General features: G+C 45.4%; 1 protein-coding gene across 5 annotated transcripts in view; it reads left to right on the forward strand.

Annotated features, from left to right (window-relative positions):
- Nucleotides 1–19,374, forward strand: part of LOC141126759 (transient receptor potential cation channel subfamily M member 2-like) — a 231,681-nt gene that overhangs the window by 181,357 nt on the left and 30,950 nt on the right. For all 5 annotated transcript variants that reach the window (XM_073612738.1, XM_073612736.1, XM_073612741.1 and 2 more), the window contains 4 exons: nt 1,920–2,006; nt 6,930–7,032; nt 12,491–12,592; nt 12,676–12,786. In XM_073612738.1, coding sequence (XP_073468839.1) covers nt 1,920–2,006; nt 6,930–7,032; nt 12,491–12,592; nt 12,676–12,786 — 403 coding nt within the window. The remainder of the gene's footprint in view (nt 1–1,919; nt 2,007–6,929; nt 7,033–12,490; nt 12,593–12,675; nt 12,787–19,374) is intronic.

Genomic DNA, 19,374 nt, shown 5'->3' on the forward strand with positions numbered 1-19,374 from the left:
CCCCAAAGTCCTTTATTAAAAACTAAAAAAATAAAAATGTCCCGCAATGTAGATCCATCCCACGCCGCCCGATGGACCAAAAAAAGAAAAAACGAAAAACAAAAGCTGCAACAGCTCCACCTTCATGGGAGACTCCTGCTGAGTGAGCTGAGGGCGGGGCCACCCGGTGACGTAAACAGGTGACCCCGCCTCCCTCTGACACCATATGACATCAAAGGAAGGCGGGGTCGCCCATTTACGTCACCGAGTGGCCCCACTTTCAGCTATATAACAGTTGTCTTCGAGAAGAAGCGTCACTTTTTTTTCTTTTTCCGGTTTGTTGGGGCGGTGTGAGATCGCGGGACATTTTTATTTTTTTAGTTTTTAATAAAGGATTTGTCCCAAAGTGTTTCCTGTCTTTTTTACTATTTTTCACACTTTTTTTGTGAAATGTAGGGGTACAATGTACCCGTTACCAAGACACATGGGGGGAGGCCGAGATCTGGGGGTCCCCTTGTTAAAAGGGGCTTCCAGATTCCGATAAGCCCCCTGCCCGCAGACCCCCACAACCACCGGGCAAGGGTTGTGGAGATGAGGCCCTTTGTCCCCATCAACATGGGGACAAGGTGCTTTGGGGGCTACTCCAAAGCACCCTCCCCATGTTGAGGGCATGTGGCCTGGTACGGTTCAGGAGGGGGGAGGTGCTCTCTCGTCCCCCTCTTTTCCTGCGGCCTGCCAGGTTGCATGCTCGGATAAGGGTCTGGTATGGATTTTGGGGGGACCCCTACGCTTTTTTTTTTTTTTAGAAATTTAATTTTGCTGTGGTACTGTTCTAAACACGGAAAAACTGTGCCACTTTACAGGCATACTACAGACATCCCCCAGGCACGATATTTAAAGGAATATTTCATTTTTATTGTTTAACTTTAAGCATTATTAAAACCACTGCTCCCGAAAAAACAGACGTTTTTAAAACTTTTTTTTTGCATTGATACATGCCTCCTGGGGCAGGACCCAGGTCCCCAAACACTTTTTATGACAATAACTTGCATATAAGCCTTTAAAATTAGCACTTTCGGCCCGAATTTATGCTCGGGCCATCCTTTTCCCAATCCCTACTGACAATCAATCCAGAAAGGGCTTCACTGCTGATCAGCAATATTATTTGCCATGGACTATCAATATAAAAGGGGCTTTGCCATTGTCTACCAATGTTATCAGAGCTTCGCCACAAACCACCAATATGTAGGAGGCTTTGCCAATGACCACAAATGTAAGGGCTACACAAATGACCACCAGTGTGGAGGGACTTAGCCTTTACAATGATGGTCCATGTGGAAGCCATCAACATAAAGGGGGCTTCGCCACTGACCAACGTAAATTAGGCTTGGCTGCTGACAAGGGGCTACACCATTAACCACCAACGAATCTTCACCTTTTCCCATCAATGTATCATGGGTTTTGCCTCCAACTACCATTGTAATGAGGACCTTAATCCTGACACCAATGTAAGGGCCACTTTGGAATGTGTGTGCCTCTAACTGAAATTTTGTTATGGGGCCATATGCCATACCAGAGTGGATTGAAGAGGTGGCAGATAATTCCTTCACTTACAGTAGACCAGGGTCGAGGTAGCAGCAATGATGGTTTGGTGGCATTATATTCCTGCAGGGTAGTCCTAGCTATGACTTCTCCTCTACAGAATACAAATGATGGCTTTTATGGGCCAGTTATATGAATTAAAAAGCACAGTCAGTATGTACTACTTTGCTGCTCAGGAGAAGCTCTTACACTTTCTTAATGCTGGAAATCATATGTAGAGTTTTTTTCAGGGCTAATAACTGGACAATGAATTCCCTCTGTCCTCATCATTTGAATGATGAACAATGGGACCAGATGTACTCTGTGCTCAAAAAAGACAATCTTGTCACTTTATGCAGAAACCCGATGGGACGAACTGGGCTGAAAGGAGTCGGGAGTCTGCGCTGGTTTGGACCAAACCATTCTTTGCACCCTGTACTGACACGGTGAGCGGCAATCATGATTTTTTTGTATACCCTTTTCTGTACAGTTGATGACTAGATGTGTATCTCAGAAATTAGAACTGAGCAGGATAGTATAGAGGACTGAATAGGAAAGAATAGAGAGGATTGAGTAGATCTTAGCAGTACAGCACAGAGGGCAAAGCAGGTGCCCACATGTGGCAGAACAGAACAGCACAGAAGGCCGAGCAGGACAGCACAGTGAGCCAAAGAGAACAGCTAAGAGGGCTGAGCCGAACAGCACAAGGGGTTGAGAAGAACATCACAGAGGGCTGAGCAAGGTAGCACAGAGGGCTGGGCAGGACAGCACGGAGGACTGAGGAGAACAGCTAAGAGGGTTGAGCAAAACAGCACAGAGGGCCAAACACTACAGCACAAAGGGCCGGGCAGGAGCATACAGAGACACAGCAGGACAGCACAGAGGGCAGATCAGGAAAGCCCAAAAGGCAGGGTAGACAGTGCAAAGGAGCCAGCAGGACAATACAGAGGACAAAGCAAGTGTCAGGAGACTAGTAGACCAGACTGTGTGGACTGCACAGAGATAACCCAAACGCATGTAAATGAATAAATAATATTTATTAAAAATAAGTGATAACTCAGAAAATACAAACAGTGCAAAACCAACACAACAAACCCACAGCAAACAATAGTATATACAGCAAGGGGCAATACCGGAATCACAGATGTCAGCCAGGCCAGGGTCATACACAGCAGGTAAGCAGGAACAAGGGATAAACCAGAAGCATAAACGTTAGCCAAGCCAGGGTCATACACAGGAGGTCAGCAGATGGGTAAGGACGGGAAACCAGCAAGAAGGGGAGAGGATGGATGGTAAAGCTGCAGGGTAGGGATCCAAGGGAATCAGGAGGGACAAGAACAAGATGGGCCTGGGATAGGGATCGGATCGGATCAGAGCGGAGCGAAGTGGAGCGGAGCGGAGCAGAGCAGAGCAGGTTCACAAACAGGATACAGGCGTCAAGGCACAGGGAGAAAGATACCAAGGCGAGCATGTGAGGGCTTGCCGGGTATTTATAGGGCTGACTCTAATTGGCTTCAAGTCACACCTGAGCGCAGGGAGTGTTGTCTGCTCCATACTGCCAGGATCCATCCGCTGGTGGACATCAGTACTGCGGCCAAAAGATGAAATGACACCAGCAGGGAAATATTCTCCTGACAGTTCAACACTGCCAGGAGACACCTGCTGGTGGACCCCAGTACTGCATGCCAAATGATATATCTTACCAGCGGATGGACCCTTTCCTGACAGTACCCCTCCCTAAAGGAGCGGCCTCCGGACGCTCCAACTGGTCTTAATTGTCCATGGTCTATGGCATCAGGCAGAATGGTGGAAGAAGGCATTTCAGGCTGGTCATCAGGCACATCCGGGCAGACGGCTGGCATGTCAGAGTCATTGAGCTGGGCAGCAGACAGGAACAACTTGAGCTGGGCAGCAGACAGGAACAACTTGAGCTGGGCAGCAGACAGGAACAACTTGAGCTGGGCAGCAGACAGGAACAACTTGAGCTGGGCAGCAGACAGGAACAACTTGAGCTGGACAGCAGGCTCCGGGTCATCGAGCTGGGCAGCAGGCTCCGGGTCATCGAGCTGGGCAGCAGGCTCCGGGTCATCCAGCTGGGCAGCAGGCTCCGGGTCATCGAGCTGGGCAGCAGGCTCCGGGTCATTGAGCTGGGCAGCAGGCTCCGGGTCATCGAGCTGGGCAACAGGCTCCGGGTCATCGAGCTGGGCAGCAGGCTCTGGAACATTGGGCCGAACAGCGAGCACCGTAAGGGCAGGCCAGATTACAGGCACCGGCTCAGCAAGCTGGGTAACGGACCCCGGCCCAGTGGGCTGGGTAACAGGCCCCGACTCAGCGAGCTGGACACCGGGCACTGATTCGGCAAGCCGGATAACGGATACTGGCTTGACAGGCAAAGTGACGGACTTCGGTTTAGCAGACTGGGTAACGGGCACCAGTTCAGCAGACCGGGTAACGGGCACCGATTCAACAGACTGGGTAACGGGCACCGATTCAGCAGGCTGAGACACGGGCACCGAAACTCCAGGCTGAAACACGGGCACCGAAACTTCAGGCTGAGACACGGGCACCGAAACCTCAGGCTGGGATACCAACATCACGACATCAGGCTGGAAGACAGGTACCAGGATATCAGGCTGGAGGATGGACACATCAAACCGGAAAGCAGGCTCATCAGGCTGAACAGCAGGTACTGGCACAACAGGCTGAACAGGTACATCGGACTGGTCAATAGTCACTGGAGCGTCAGACTGGAACATGGACACTGGGATTTCGGGCTGGAAGGCAAGCTTCAAGACATCCGGCTGGAAGGCAGGCATATCAGACTGGATAGCAGGTGCATTAGACTGGAGAGCGGGTGCATCAGACTGGAAGGTGGGCACATCAGACTGGAAGGCAGGGACATCAAGCTGGAAGGCAGGCATGAAGACATCAGACTGGGGAGCGGGCACTGGAACTTTAGACTGGGCAGCAGACACAGGCGCTGGCACATCGGGCAGAACAGCAGGTGCTGGCATACCAGGCTGAACAATAGGTACATCGAACTGGACAGTAGTCACTGAAGCGTCAGACTGGAACATGGGCACTGAGATGTCAGGCTGAGCAGCAGGCACTGGGACCTCAAACTGGACAGCGGGCACAAGCATTGGCACAACAGGTTGAGTAGAAGACACTGGCGCATCAGGCTCGGTAGCAGGCACTGGACTGTCAGGCTGGGTAGCAGGCAGAGGTTTGACAGAATCAGGTGGGTTAGTTGGTGTGGAAGCAAGTTGGGTTACTAGCAGGATCGTGTGGGTAGTAAAGAATTTTTGTTTCTTTTTTGGTTTAGCCCGTGCAGTTTTGTATGTAGGTGCAGGGCTGAAAGAAAAGAAAGTAGCTGGATCGAAGGAAGACCAAGGAACTGTAGCTAGAGAGGGGTTTTGTGGGACTGTTACAGGTGGAGGAGAAGAGACAGGTGGATTGAAGGCGGGATAGGTGCTACACTTGGAGACTGGGTAGTAGTAATTGGTAGGGAGCTGATTAAACTGGGTCGTAGCTGAGGTTGCCATAGGTGACGGGGAGATAGATCTTTTGGAAGGCAGATGATTAATGGCAGGGCTGGAATATTGTGGCTTAGCTAAGGACAGGAGATCTGACCACGCCTGCAGCATAGGTTGAACAAACGCTGATTCACACACAGCCTGACTAACCAGAGATTGTACTTAATAAATGCAATCGGATAACACCTGCTGGGAACAAGCGGAATAATGTTCATCAAAGAAAGCCGGATCATCCTCTTACAACCATACTAGGGATTCAACCTGGTCACAACTGAAAGGAGGGGAGAAATCGTCACTACCTTCGGGAATGCATGACAAGGCTGACTTTGTACATAATTGGATCAAAGGCTGAACATCCTCAAATAACGCATGACCCTGATCTACTAGTAAATGGGCTGTTTGGATCGTTTCCAGCAGTTGGTCACGGGTCCAACCTTTAAGAGACTGACGGCAATATTCATTATCCTCTGCTGCCAGCAGAGAATAATAAACAATTTCATCAAAGTTCATTTTTTGCGCGCCCACCGTAACAGGACGGCTTCTCAGTGCAGCCACGTCTGGTCAGGGATGGCCTTGGTATACTGTCAGGAGACTAGTAGACCAGACTGTGTGGACTGCACAGAGATAACCCAAACGCATGTAAATGAATAAATAATATTTATTAAAAATAAGTGATAACTCAGAAAATACAAACAGTGCAAAACCAACACAACAAACCCACAGCAAACAATAGTATATACAGCAAGGGGCAATACCGGAATCACAGATGTCAGCCAGGCCAGGGTCATACACAGCAGGTAAGCAGGAACAAGGGATAAACCAGAAGCATAAACGTTAGCCAAGCCAGGGTCATACACAGGAGGTCAGCAGATGGGTAAGGACGGGAAACCAGCAGGAAGGGGAGAGGATGGATGGTAAAGCTGCAGGGTAGGGATCCAAGGGAATCAGGAGGGACAAGAACAAGATGGGCCTGGGATAGGGGTCGGATCGGAGCAGAGCAGAGCAGAGCAGAGCAGGTTCAGATACAGGCGTCAAGGCACAGGGAGAAAGATACCAAGGCGAGCACGTGAGGGCTTGCCGGGTATTTATAGGGCTGACTCTAATTGGCTTCAAGTCACACCTAAGCGCAGGGAGTGTTGTCTGCTCCATACTGCCAGGATCCATCTGCTGGTGGACATCAGTACTGCGGCCAAAAGATGAAATGACACCAGCAGGGAAATATTCTCCTGACAGTTCAACACTGCCAGGAGACACCTGCTGGTGGACCCCAGTACTGCATGCCAAATGATATATCTTACCAGCGGATGGACCCTTTCCTGACAGCAAGACAGCACAGAAGGCAGGGTAGACAGTGCAAAGGAGCCAGCAGGACAATACAGAGGACAAAGCAGGACAGCACAGAAGGCAGGGTAGACAGTATAGAGGGAACAGCAGCACAGTAGAGAGAATAGAGCAGAGAAGGCAGAGAAACAGTACAGAGGACACAGCAGGACAGCAGAGAGGATAACATGACATCATAAAGAACACCATAGGTTAGTGCAGATGATGGAACAGATGGCATATAGGACACAGCAGGGCAGCACAGAAAATTTAGCAAGATAGAGCACAGAGTTGCACAGCACAAAAGACAGTATGCAGTATCCTGGTACAGTATACATATCTCTGGGCAGGCTGATTTAAGACATCTAGTAAGAGGGCCCAGAACAGAGGTCATGTTAGTGACTCCTGGGGTAAATTGCATCTTTTTATGGTATCTAACATTCTTGTTTTTGGCAAACACATTGTAATGCGACTGCACTTACTGACCGATTCGTCTTGTGACTTCATTGCTAGATGGAGCACCAGCTCAGCCAATGGTCCCAACCGGAAAGCATCTAAGAATATAGAAGTTCTGATAGTGAGGTGGAGAGGGAATGAGCTTTGGTCATTACCGGGGGTAAGGAAAAAAGATATACTAATAATTATCATTGTTCACAGAGGGAATAATGTATACCAGTTTGATATAAAGTAGGTGTTTGGGGACTCTGAGTTTACAATGTATTACAAGTCATTAGACATGTGCAATTTGTTTCGTTCCAAATTTTTTTTTTGTCAAAAGCATTAACACTCCATTTATTTTTGTAATAGACGTATAGATATGAGATATATAGATATGCACTTACACTGGTTTAAAATTATTTAGCAGTAAGAAACAGGAACTCCGTGATTCCCATGCGCTCCACGGACCAAACAGGAAGTGACGCAATGATGCTATGGCTTCTGATGACGTCATCAAGACTTCATTGGGAGCGGCTGATTAGACGAAAATATGTCTATTACAAAAATAAATAGAGTTAAACAGTATTGCACTATGGAGTGTTATTTCTCTTTGCATATACTGTGTAATAACGAGGTGAAGGCCGATGAAAAATACTACCATCGGAGGTCTGTGTTTCAATATACAGCAGTGTGGCTGTGAAGGCGCAAGACCCCCTAGAAGGGAGAGCCCCCTGGTAAGTGCATTCACATAGGAGAGCACGGAGTGAAGCACTTGCACCATAAGATCTCTAGAAAGCACACAGAAAAAAAAGGCACAAGTCACTTTGTTTTTGAAGGATGGTCTTTACTTCCAAACAGACTGCTTACTTTCAGGACTTGAATATGATAATAGGAATTTTTATCACAATTTATCACTTCATTGCACCTAGGATTTAACTTATGATATAAGGTTTACACTGTGAAGACTGTTGATCAATTATTGCACCTGCTACTTTATATGTATAATATTTATATGATTTATATATGTCTATTCTCTAAGGATTGTCTCTAAGGATTGTTGAGTAGCATTAGCATTTGTCACTTTATTTTGATGGAATGATCCACACATATTTATAAAAAAAGGTCACAAAGTTTTTTATTGTATATCAAGTGAATGTAAGCAATGGCACCTTAATAAGAATACGCATACAATGCTGTGAAAAAGTATTTGCCCCCTTTCTGTTTTTTTTTTTGCATATTTGTCACACTTAAATGACTCAGATCATCAAATAAATGTTATTATTACACAAAGATAACCCGAGTAAATACAAAATGCAGTTTTTAAATGATGGTTTCATTTAATAAAGGAAAAAAGCTGTCCAAACCTGCCTGGCTTTATGTGAAAATGTAATTGCTTCCTAAATCTAATAACCGGTTGTGCCACCCTTGGCGGCAACAACTGCAATCAAGCATTTGCGATAACTGGCAATGAGTCTTTCTCATTGCTGTGGAGCAATTTTGGCCCACTCTTTTTTGCTGAATTGTTTTAATTCAGCCACATTGGAGGGTTTTCCAGCATGAATGGCCTGTGTAAGGTCATGATACAGCATCTCAATTGGATTTAAGTCCGGACTTTGACTAGGCCACTCCAAAACCTAAATTTTGCTTTGTTTGAACCATTTGGAGGTGGACTTGCTGTTGTGTTTTGGATCATTGTCCTGCTGCATAACCCAAGTGCACTTGAGCTTGAGGTCAGGAACTGATGGCCGGACATTCTCCTTTAGGATTTTCTGTTAGAGCTCAAAATTCATGGTTCCATCAATTATGGTAAGTTGCCCAGGTCCTAAAGCTGCAAATCAGCCCCAGACCATCACGCTACCACCACCATGTCTGACTATTGGTATGATGTTCTTGTTATGAAATGCTGTATTTGTTTTATGCCAGATGTAATGGGACGCACACCTTCCAAAAAGGTACATTTTTGTCTCATCAGTCCACAGAATATTTGCCTAAAAGTCTTGGGGATAATCAAGATTTTTTTGGTAAATGTGAGATGAGCTTTTGTGTTCTTTTTGGGCAGCAGTGGCTCTGGCCTTGGAACTCTCCCACCTATGGATGCCATTTTCGACAAGTATTTCTTATTGTTGAATCATGAACACTGATCTTACCTGAGGCAAGTGAGGCCTGCAATTATTTACATGTTGTTGTGGGTTCTTTTATGACCTCCTGGATGAGTCGTTGTCATGCCGTTAGAGTAATTTTTGTAGGCCGGCCACTCCTGGTAAGATTCACCACTGTTCCAAGTTATCCCCATTTGTGGATAATGGCTCTCCCCATGGTTCACTGGAGTTCCAAAGCCTTAGAAATGGCTTTGAAACCCTTCCTAGTCCGATACTTGTTTGTTTCTAATCTGTTCTTGATTTTTTTTAAATTGTGGCATGATGTGTGGCTTTTTGTGATCTGTTAGCGTGCTTCACTTTGTCAGACAGCTTCTATTTATGTGATTTCTTGATTGAACAGGTCTGGCAGTAATCAGGCCTGGGTGTGGCAAGTGAAATTGAACTCAACTTTCCAAAAAATTGTGGTTAATCATAGTTCATTCATGATTCAGCATGGGAGGGGGCAATTACTTTTTCACATAGGGCCAGTCAGGTTTAAACAGATTTTTTCCTTTACTAAATGAAATAATAATTTAAAAACTGCATCTTGGATTTACTCGGGTTATCCTTGTGTAATATTAAAATGTGTTTGAATATCTGAATCATTTAAGTGTGAGAAATATGCAAAAAAAGAAAAAAAATCAGAAAGGGGGCAAATACTTTTTCACAGCACTGTATTACAGATCACACCCACTAGAATTCTTTCATTTTTTTGCATAAACCCTACTTAGACCCCTTTCACATTTGGGGTGCTTTGCAGGTGCTACAGCGCTAAAAATAGTGCCTGCAAAGCGCCCTGAAAGAGCCGCTCCTGTCTTTCCACTGGAGCAGTGCACTGGCAGGACGCTATATAAAGTCCTGCTATTAGCATCTTTGGAGCAGTGAAGGAGCAGTGTGTATACCGCTCCTCCACCGCTCTTGCCCATTGAAATCAATGGACAGGACAGCTATACCGCCGGCAAAGCGCTGCTGCAGCAGCGCTATGCGGGTGGTTTTAACCGTTTCTCAGCCCGCTAGCGAGGAGTAAAAGTGCCCCGCTAGTGCCCGAATAGCACCGCAAAATTGATGGTATAGCACCACTAAAAATAGCGGCGCTTTACCGCCGACGCACCGCCCCAGTGTGAAAGGGGCTTTAGGTAGGTGTCACGGTGGAGACAGTAGCTGTCATCATAGTATAATTAAATATTAGCACAGAACAAACCTATAACCATTTCAATCACTGAGGATTATAGTATCTGGAACTGCCTCCTCCCAGCCACGTACTACTCCCAAGGGTTCTGGAGATGGAAAAACCATCTCTTACTGTTTGACGTATGTCTTCCTCTGCTTAAATGCCTCCAAAACAGCCAGAATCCTACTCTTCCCCCTCTCCCTTGTGTGTTTGGTGGCATAGGAACAATGGTGTCTGCATAAAGTGGGCCTTGAGAGGAAAGGGAGTCCTCCTCTTTGTCCCGCTGCTCTGCCTCAAGTGCCCTGTCTATAATGCCATGCAGAGTCTGCTCCAGCAGGAACACAACAGGGATTGTGTCATTGATACATGCATTGTCACAGCTCATCATCCTTGTGGCCTTCTCAAATGGTGACAGTACAGTGCATGCATCCTTTATGAGCAGACATTGGCGTGAGGAAAAAAAAACAAGCTAGCCTGAGCCTGTCATTGTGCCATATTCACACAGGCACTCGTTGATGGCCCTTTGCTGCACGTGCAGCCGCTGTAGCATTGCCAAAGTCAAGTTCCACCTGGTGGGCATGTCACAAATCAGGCTGTTTACAGGCAGGTAGAATTCCGCTAAATTTCAGCCAACCAAGCACTGGCTGTGTATGACCGCCTGAAATGGCTACAGACTCTTCTGACCTGCTTTAGCAGATCTTCCAACCCTGGGTACCTATTTAGGAAATGCTGCACCACTTAATTGAGGACATGTGCCAGGCATGGCACATGTGTCAAATTTCCCTGTCTAAGGGTGGACAGGAGGTTTGTGCCATTATCACACACCACCATTCCTGGCTCCAGCTGGTGTGGTGTGAACCACCTCTGGGCCTGCTCATGCAGAGCTGCAAGAATCTCTGCTCCGGTGTGGTTCCTGTCCCCTAGACACACCAGCTGAAGCACTGCATGGCACCTTTTAGCCTGACTCATTGAATAGCCCCTTGAATGCTTAGGAGGTACTTGTGGTTCATAGGACAATTCAGCAGAGGAGGGCATGGAAGAGGGGGAGGGGGTAGAGCTGACAAATCACACATTATCACCACTAGCTGTATGGAGACGTGGGGGCACATCAAGCTGCAGCACTGAGCCCTGTCCTGCATCCTTCTGAGTCGCAAGCAGAGTTACCCAGTGTGCTGTGAACAAAGTATCGTCCTTGACTATGATTGCTGGACCACATTGGCAGCTGTAACATGGACTTTGTGGTTGGCTGCCTTGCCCAACGATGCCAAAACATTGCCTTTCACATGGTGGTACAGAGCTGGAATGGCCTTACGTAAAAAAAATAGTAACTGGGAACCTACCATTGTGGTACAGCACATTCTGCAAATTCACGGAAGGGGGCAGAATCCACCAGACTTAACGGAAGTTGTTGAGCCAGCAGCTTTGACAAGCTTGCATTTAGACGCTGGGCATGTGGGTGGCAGTGACTGTGTTTTTTTTTTTTTGCTGCAGCAGATGGGACAGAGAAATTAGCCAGCTATAGTCTACTGCTGGTGGTGTGCTGCTGGCAGATGTGCTGCAAGGACCTGGGACACCCTGCGCTATACCATCATCCCTGTCAGTGGAGGCTGCTGAGAGGTCATGAGGTATAGCGGGGGCAGACTGAGGTGAGTAAGGAGGAAGAACAGATTTGCGACCCTTTTGTGTGGATTTCAGGTGCTCTTGCCAATGGGCTGAGTGGTGGGAGATTAAATGCCTTGTCAAGCATGTGGTACCCAAATGGCTGGTGTTTTTGCCACGTTTGATATGCTTGAGACAAAGTTTGCAAATTGCAACAGTGCGATCAGCTGCACATGTGCTAAAAAAGGCTCAGACAGCTGAGCTGTGAGAAGTGGGCTGGGAGATAACAGCTCTACAATGTGATGGAATAGGGTGGCTGCTCTCACCCTCACTTTCCTCCTCTGCTCTATCTTGGCACCCAAGTTGCGTCAATGACCACATCATCCTCATCATCTCCTACATCCTCATTACCACTGGAGACAACTTGGCAATACGCTGCGGCTGGAGGAACATGACTGCCAATTTGTGTACCAGTGTTCTCCCCTCTCTGTAGGCTCATGTTCCTGCCTTCCTCAACCTCAACCTCAGAACCAACATCCGAATCATTCCATCGACATTCAAAAGGGTTGAGGTCAAGACTCTGTGGAGGTCACTTGAGTTGTTTCTTGCCACACTGGTCAAATAATAGATGTACTATGCTACAGTTCCCCTTGCTGTAAATGCTAACTTTCATTGCAGAGCTTACTAAGTAATAACTTTCTTCTGTATTCTGTGGTTATTTTTTTCAGGGCACACTGGATCCTGAACAGCAGATTCCCATTAAGTTCCAGGCACTGCTAGATCATACATACTTGAGTGAATTTCTGGCATTGCTAGACTCTGGGACAGAGGTTGGTAGACTGCCGCTTCAATGTTGCTACACTGATCATGCTAAACTGTAAGATACAACAACATATCTGTCTTCTCCTGATAGGTCTTCCATGGGTACCTGGATGATCCTCGAAACACAGACAATGCCTGGATAGAGACTCGTGCCATCAACATCCACCTTGACCCAAAGGAGAATTTGGACAAAGTGCTGCAGGTGCATGAAAGTTTTATTATTGCCACATCTCTCCTGACTGCTGTTGTGTCCAGGTGTACTTATGAGCTGTGGGACACCTGGTTGTATTCTAATTGGCAAAGTATTGAAAAGCAAAGAGCATGGGGAGATGGACACTGCCAGTAGGGACATAACCCAAAAAAATGCAAAAAAAAAACAAACTTTAAAAATACCATTCGGCAGACAAAATTATAAAATAAGCAAATACTTTAAATAACATGCTTTACAGATGCATTTAACTTATATATGATATTAGAGAAAATTACAATTCTCTTGGACAGCACCAGTGTCACTGTATTCTGCCATCACATAAATTGGAGGTGTAATAGTTTTATTCACTTTTACAATATTGCTTGGCTTTCATACAGCAGCAGCGACCCAAAATGATTGACTTCCACAAAAAAATAATTTATTGGGCAGCTGTTGCAAAAACAACAGATTTTTTTTATGTTACAGTAATAGGACAGAATTGAGCAGTGGAAATAGCAGACACAATAGATTTAAAATCAGAGGATATATACTTGGAAAAAAAAGCTAAAGCCATCAACTTTGTACAAATTGCCAAACAAGTTTTATTGTCATAACCACAGTGTGCATCAAAACACCTCAAAACCACAAACCTATATCCAAAAGATGAAGCAGGTTGTTATGCCAAAATAAAAATGACAGTGCCATGTTTTAGACACAATACCCAGAAATAAAGCACTAACCATATAAGAGGGAGAGATGAGGCATTGTTTATCATAAACAAATTAGAATGTGTATATTTTCAAATTCACAAGCCAGATAAATTGTACAGACTTAATGCATAGTATGTTGCAAAGAGGGGACACTGGAGAGAAGGAAAAGGGTTTCTGCTCACCCCTAAAAGACTAGAGACAAAAGGAACGGATTTCCCCCAGGTGGGGTTTTTTGGCAGCACAGTGACAAATTGAGTCAAAAATGTATGAAAAATAGAACAAATTTATTTGTACAAAAGTAACATGGTATAAAAATTAAAACAATGAGCTCCAGTGGGAAGTACCTTAACACTAAAAAATAGCTAGACATACATTGGCAGACACATATTCATAACAAAACTTGATATCATGAACATTGAAACTGACGCGTTTCAACCCATACACTAAGGGTCTTCTTCAGAGGGTCTGTCTGCTGGAAAAATATATACAAATAGAGTTGACATACATATATGAATCCCATTATATATGGCAAAAGTTGTGTTTACCGTACAGTATACAATATAGTATAATTACCCAACAATGTAAGTCCAGCGAGAAAGGAGAAAAGCCTCCCACATGGAGATCCCTTAAAAAGCTATCTTCCTCTCCTCCCCAGGGCAGAGTCCCATGCACCTCCACCGCCACAGCAACTCAGACCAGGGCAGTGAAAACAGTGACGTAACTTACGAGAGGTCACACTCTCATGCACCGCCCACCAGGCAGAACGGCCGAAAGACAAACCACTCCTGCGATGAAATTAAAGAATAAACTACATCAACGCCCATTACATATACAACAGATTAACCAAATTTATTATGGACAAGGAGGGCCACTAGGGGACTAAAGCCTCCAATTATATCATGCGTACAATTCAAACAAGGAATTCAGCCATGTTAATATATAAGATAAATTGGTAAGGATAATTCTTGGAGTTGTATCATAGGTATTATAAAACACTCAGTCTGTGCCATATGTGATAATAATAATGAGGTGATGAAGGGGGGGAAGGGGGAGAGTGAGGGAGTGAAGGGAGGGGGGGAGTAATAGGTGAACAAACCATTCAGTGTATGTGTGTAGGGGTGGGAAAATGGGTGACCTGTGTGCCAAAATGTGTGAGGGATGACAGTGTGAAGGATGGGAAGTGCCAGAAAAAATAGAGTAGACCCAAAAGGGGGGGGTAAAAAAAACAAACTGTGATTCCCAAACTTTGTACCTCAAAAAGTGTTAGGTAGCGCATGTGACTGCACCATATTGCCTCATGTAACTGGACTGTTGCCTGTCAGCCAACCCGGAATTGGTCGCAAGCTTAGTCAGATTCAGCAGGATTAATATCCAATGCGAGTCGACCAGTCTAAAGTATAAAAACAAGCAAAAAATAATGTCACTATAAAAATAATAATGATTAGTAAATGAAGATCAATGTGGAAATAAGATGATTTCCACATAAACCATAGTTATATTGGGCAAAAAAATGGTGCAACGGCACATGGCTAGGTAGTGTACTTACATTGTGACAGGTGCTTCTAGTCCACCAAGCAGGGAGAGACTGAGAGTGTGTTGTTACTACCGCTCTATATATGTTGCTTATTGGGGGCGTGTATGTCTTATTCTTGTCCATCACAGGTGTATGCGATCACCCGATCAGTCCATGGCAGGAGGAATGGCCGCCATCCAAGCGGCCGAGTGTGGCCTCCCTGGCGTTCAGGAAAAGCCATAGGCTCCAAACAGACGTCACTCTTGCCGAAATCTTGCGATGCGCCCACGTCACGTCGCATGCACGGGGCCCCGCGCATGCGCAATGACGGGGAGCATCCGAGAGTGTTCCGGAACGCCGGAAGAGGGGGAGTATCCCTGACACGGCGCTCGGTACCCGCCCGAGCGTCCAATGGGCGATAGGGGGGAGGAGCCGCCTGGATAGGCCGGCCCCTCCCCCCCCCTTGCCGGGAAGTCACATCAAAAAGAGATCACCCCCGGCCCGAAAGCAGCAGCGGACGAGGCGCCGGGGCCCCGGCGGGTAATAGAGAAACAGTCAGAAAAGGGAATACAAAAACACTATCGGCAAGGCAAACTTGTGAGGGGGAGGGGACCGAAGGCGCCATCTAAACAGACACAACGGACACCATTCTCCACACCTCCACAATACCCTGCATATATACATTGTCCACATTTGAAAAGTGATCACACACATTATGTATATATAAAGCATCAGTAAATATAGGAGAATTTAATCACATACATTGGTAACTCTGCAACATCAGATTTCAATTTTCAAACAGAAATAAATGAAAACAAAAATAAAAAATGAAATGAAAAATAAGCAAAAAAGAAGAAAGGAAAAATACATTGCACAGGGGGAGAGAAGAGACGAAGGCAAGGGACATGGTCAGAAGAACTTATATGTTTTAATTTTGTTTATGACCACTCTTTAACAGTTTGTTTTTTTCACCCCCCCCCCTTTTGGGTCTACTCTATTTTTTCTGGCACTTCCCATCCTTCACACTGTCATCCCTCACACATTTTGGCACACACGTCACCTATTTTCCCACCCCTACACACATACACTGAATGGTTTGTTCACCTATTACTCCCCCCCTCCCTTCACTCCCTCACTCTCCCCCTTCCCCCCCCTTCATCACCTCATTATTATTATCACATATGGCACAGACTGAGTGTTTTGTAATACCTATGATACAACTCCAAGAATTATCCTTACCAATTTATCTTATATATTAACATGGCTGAATTCCTTGTTTGAATTGTACGCATGATATAATTGGAGGCTTTAGTCCCCTAGTGGCCCTCCTTGTCCATAATAAATTTGGTTAATCTGTTGTATATGTAATGGGCGTTGATGTAGTTTATTCTTTAATTTCATAGCAGGAGTGGTTTGTCTTTCGGCCATTCTGCCTGGTGGGCGGTGCATGAGAGTGTGACCTCTCGTAAGTTACGTCACTGTTTTCACTGCCCTGGTCTGAGTTGCTGTGGCGGTGGAGGTGCATGGGACTCTGCCCTGGGGAGGAGAGGAAGATAGCTTTTTAAGGGATTCCCATGTGGGAGGCTTTTCTCCTTTCCCGCTGGACATACATTGTTGGGTAATTATACCATATTGTATACTGTACGGTAAACACAACTTTTGCCATATATAATGGGATTCATATATGTATGTCAACTCTATTTGTATATATTTTTCCAGCAGACAGACCCTCTGAAGAAGACCCTTAGTGTATGGGTTGAAACGCGTCAGGTTCAATGTTCATGATATCAAGTTTTGTTATGAATATGTGTCTGCCAATGTATGTTTAGCTAATTTTTAGTGTTAAGGTACTTCCCACTGGAGCTCATTGTTTTAATTTTTATACCATGTTACTTTTGTACAAATAAATTTGTTCTATTTTTCATACATTTTTGACTCAATTTGTCACTGTCCTGCCAAAAAACCCCACCTTGGGGAAATCTATTCCTTTTGTCTGTAATGCGTAGTATGTTATCCTTTACAATTCAATTTTATAGGGAGAGAGTAGGCAGATTTAATATGAAAATAAACATGACAGTGTCCTTTTCTGAAATAAGAAACAGAATAAGTGTGCAAATTTGATGCACATTTGATGCACAGTATGTTATGCTTTTTAGGCCCCATGTACACTGGGCATTCAGCACTGGTGCATGGGACTCTGGCATCTAGTTGCAGGAAGAGGGCACAGGTGCCTGTCAAACTCTGAGAGGCTAATTGCTGCTGTGGCTGGACGGGGCTGGATGGTGCATCTACAGTAGCTGTATAAACTTAGTGGTGTTTGATCTGTTCTGGGTCTAAGAGGTGGCGAGGGACAGCTACAGCTGGGATTGATTTTTTTATTTAATTTTTTAAAACCAAACCTCTCTTTTAATAGTGATGTAATAACTCAGTAGATTGCTTTAATTTTTTCCCCTGTTGTATCAAATTGGATCATGGTTTGCTGGGGTTTTTCGCCTTCCTTTGGATCAGCTGTAGGTATAGGTTTGGTTGATATTTTTTATTTATTTTTATGGTTTAACTAGATGGACTTGTGTCTTTTTTCAACCTGGCTAACTATGTAACTATGTAACTGTTATGCCCCGTACACACGGTCGGACTTTGTTCGGAAATTCCGACAACAAAATCCTAGGATTTTTTCTGACGGATGTTGGCTCAAACTTGTCTTGCATACACACGGTCACACAAAGTTGTCGGAAATTCCGATCGTTCTAAACGCGGTGATGTAAAACACGTACGTCGGGACTATAAACAGGGCAGTGGCCAATAGCTTTCATCTCTTTATTTATTCTGAGCTTGCGTGGCACTTTGTCCGTCGGATTTGTGTACACACGATCGGAATTTCCGACAACGGATTTTGTTGTCGGAAAATTTTATATCCTGCTCTCAAACTTTGTGTGTCGGAAAATCCGATGGAAAATGTGTGATGGAGCCTACACACGGTCGGAATTTCCGACAACAAGGTCCTATCACACATTTTCCGTCGGAAAATCCGACCGTGTGTACGGGGCATTAGACTACGATATTTCAGAGAGACTGTGTTCGCAAATATTCTTTATTGAGGCAGTGCACTGAAATAGGCCAAAAATTAGACAAACTGTCATGGCCAGGGGTCAGGCTCAGAGGCCAGTGTCTATAGCAGTGAAGGTTTACACAGGAAATCAACAGGATAGTACACATGCAGGTCCCCTGGCAGGTGACACAGGCTCACCTGAGGCGTGGGGTCTAAGCACTTTCCAGTCTTTACCAGAGCTACTGCTGTTGAGGTTTTGCCACATACTAGTACAAAGTTGTGGTCCTCAGGATCACCCCACTAGGAGGTGGGCAAACAATGGTAATGAAGACATGGATAGCAACAGGAGTGCAAGAAGCAAGATATTTGCTGGAGAGGAGCACAATTATCTGGTAAACAGGAAGTGCAAAGGCATAGCCTAAATGGAAAGTTCATGGGAGGAGTAAGGCATTTAAGGTTCACCAGAAGTTAAGACAGAAAGTAAGGTTTTCCAAGCGATCAGGCAGGGAGCTATCCAACACCTCAGGTGGCACAGCAAGAAGAGCTACTGCCAAATGTTACAGACGTCCTTAGCTCAGATCTGGGTCCTGACACAAACAACATAATTTAGCCTGCCTCAGACCAAAAAAAATGTTCCCACTGAGGAGCAGTAGGCATAATTTTATTGTCATGAAGCACCTTAAGGCAAAACCAATTAATGGTCAATGCAGGATTGACCCTGCAGAAAAAAATATTAAGATTTTGTACAACTTAGAAACAGCTGAGGAAACATTTTGCGTGGTGTCTTGAAAGTGCCATAGCACCAGCCAATAGATGTAAGTACAGAACTAGATGGTATGTCCTACAGTGATGGCAGTATATGGCCCACAGTGGTAGAAGAGGCTGTTAATAGTGTGTGACAAGACGTGGCTGTGGTGGAAGGAGATGATACTAGTCACAAGAGGAGGTATATATAGGCAGGTTGAGTTGCCACGGATTTACAGACAGCTGGACACTGGCTGGGGTTGGCAGTGAAGTGGGTACATGTTTTTCAAGCCTGCCTTAGAAGATCTTGTAACCAGGGGACCTAACTTGAAATCGTTGCACCATCAGGTTGAGTAAGTGTGCCAGGCAAGGCAAATGTATGATCTTTCCCTGCCGAAGGGTAGACAGCTGGTTGTCACACACATCCTTTCTCGCCATAAGACGACATGAGGTTAGCCACCCCTGGGCTTGTCCCTGCAAAACTGACAAAATCTCTGCCCCAGTGTGGCTCCTGTCCCCCCAGGAATAACAGACGCAAAACAGTGTGACAGTGTTTTGCTTGCCTACGGTACAAAAAAGTGGCA

Source organism: Aquarana catesbeiana, linkage group LG02, assembly GCF_042186555.1.
Source record: "Aquarana catesbeiana isolate 2022-GZ linkage group LG02, ASM4218655v1, whole genome shotgun sequence".
Lineage (NCBI taxonomy): Eukaryota > Metazoa > Chordata > Amphibia > Anura > Ranidae > Aquarana > Aquarana catesbeiana.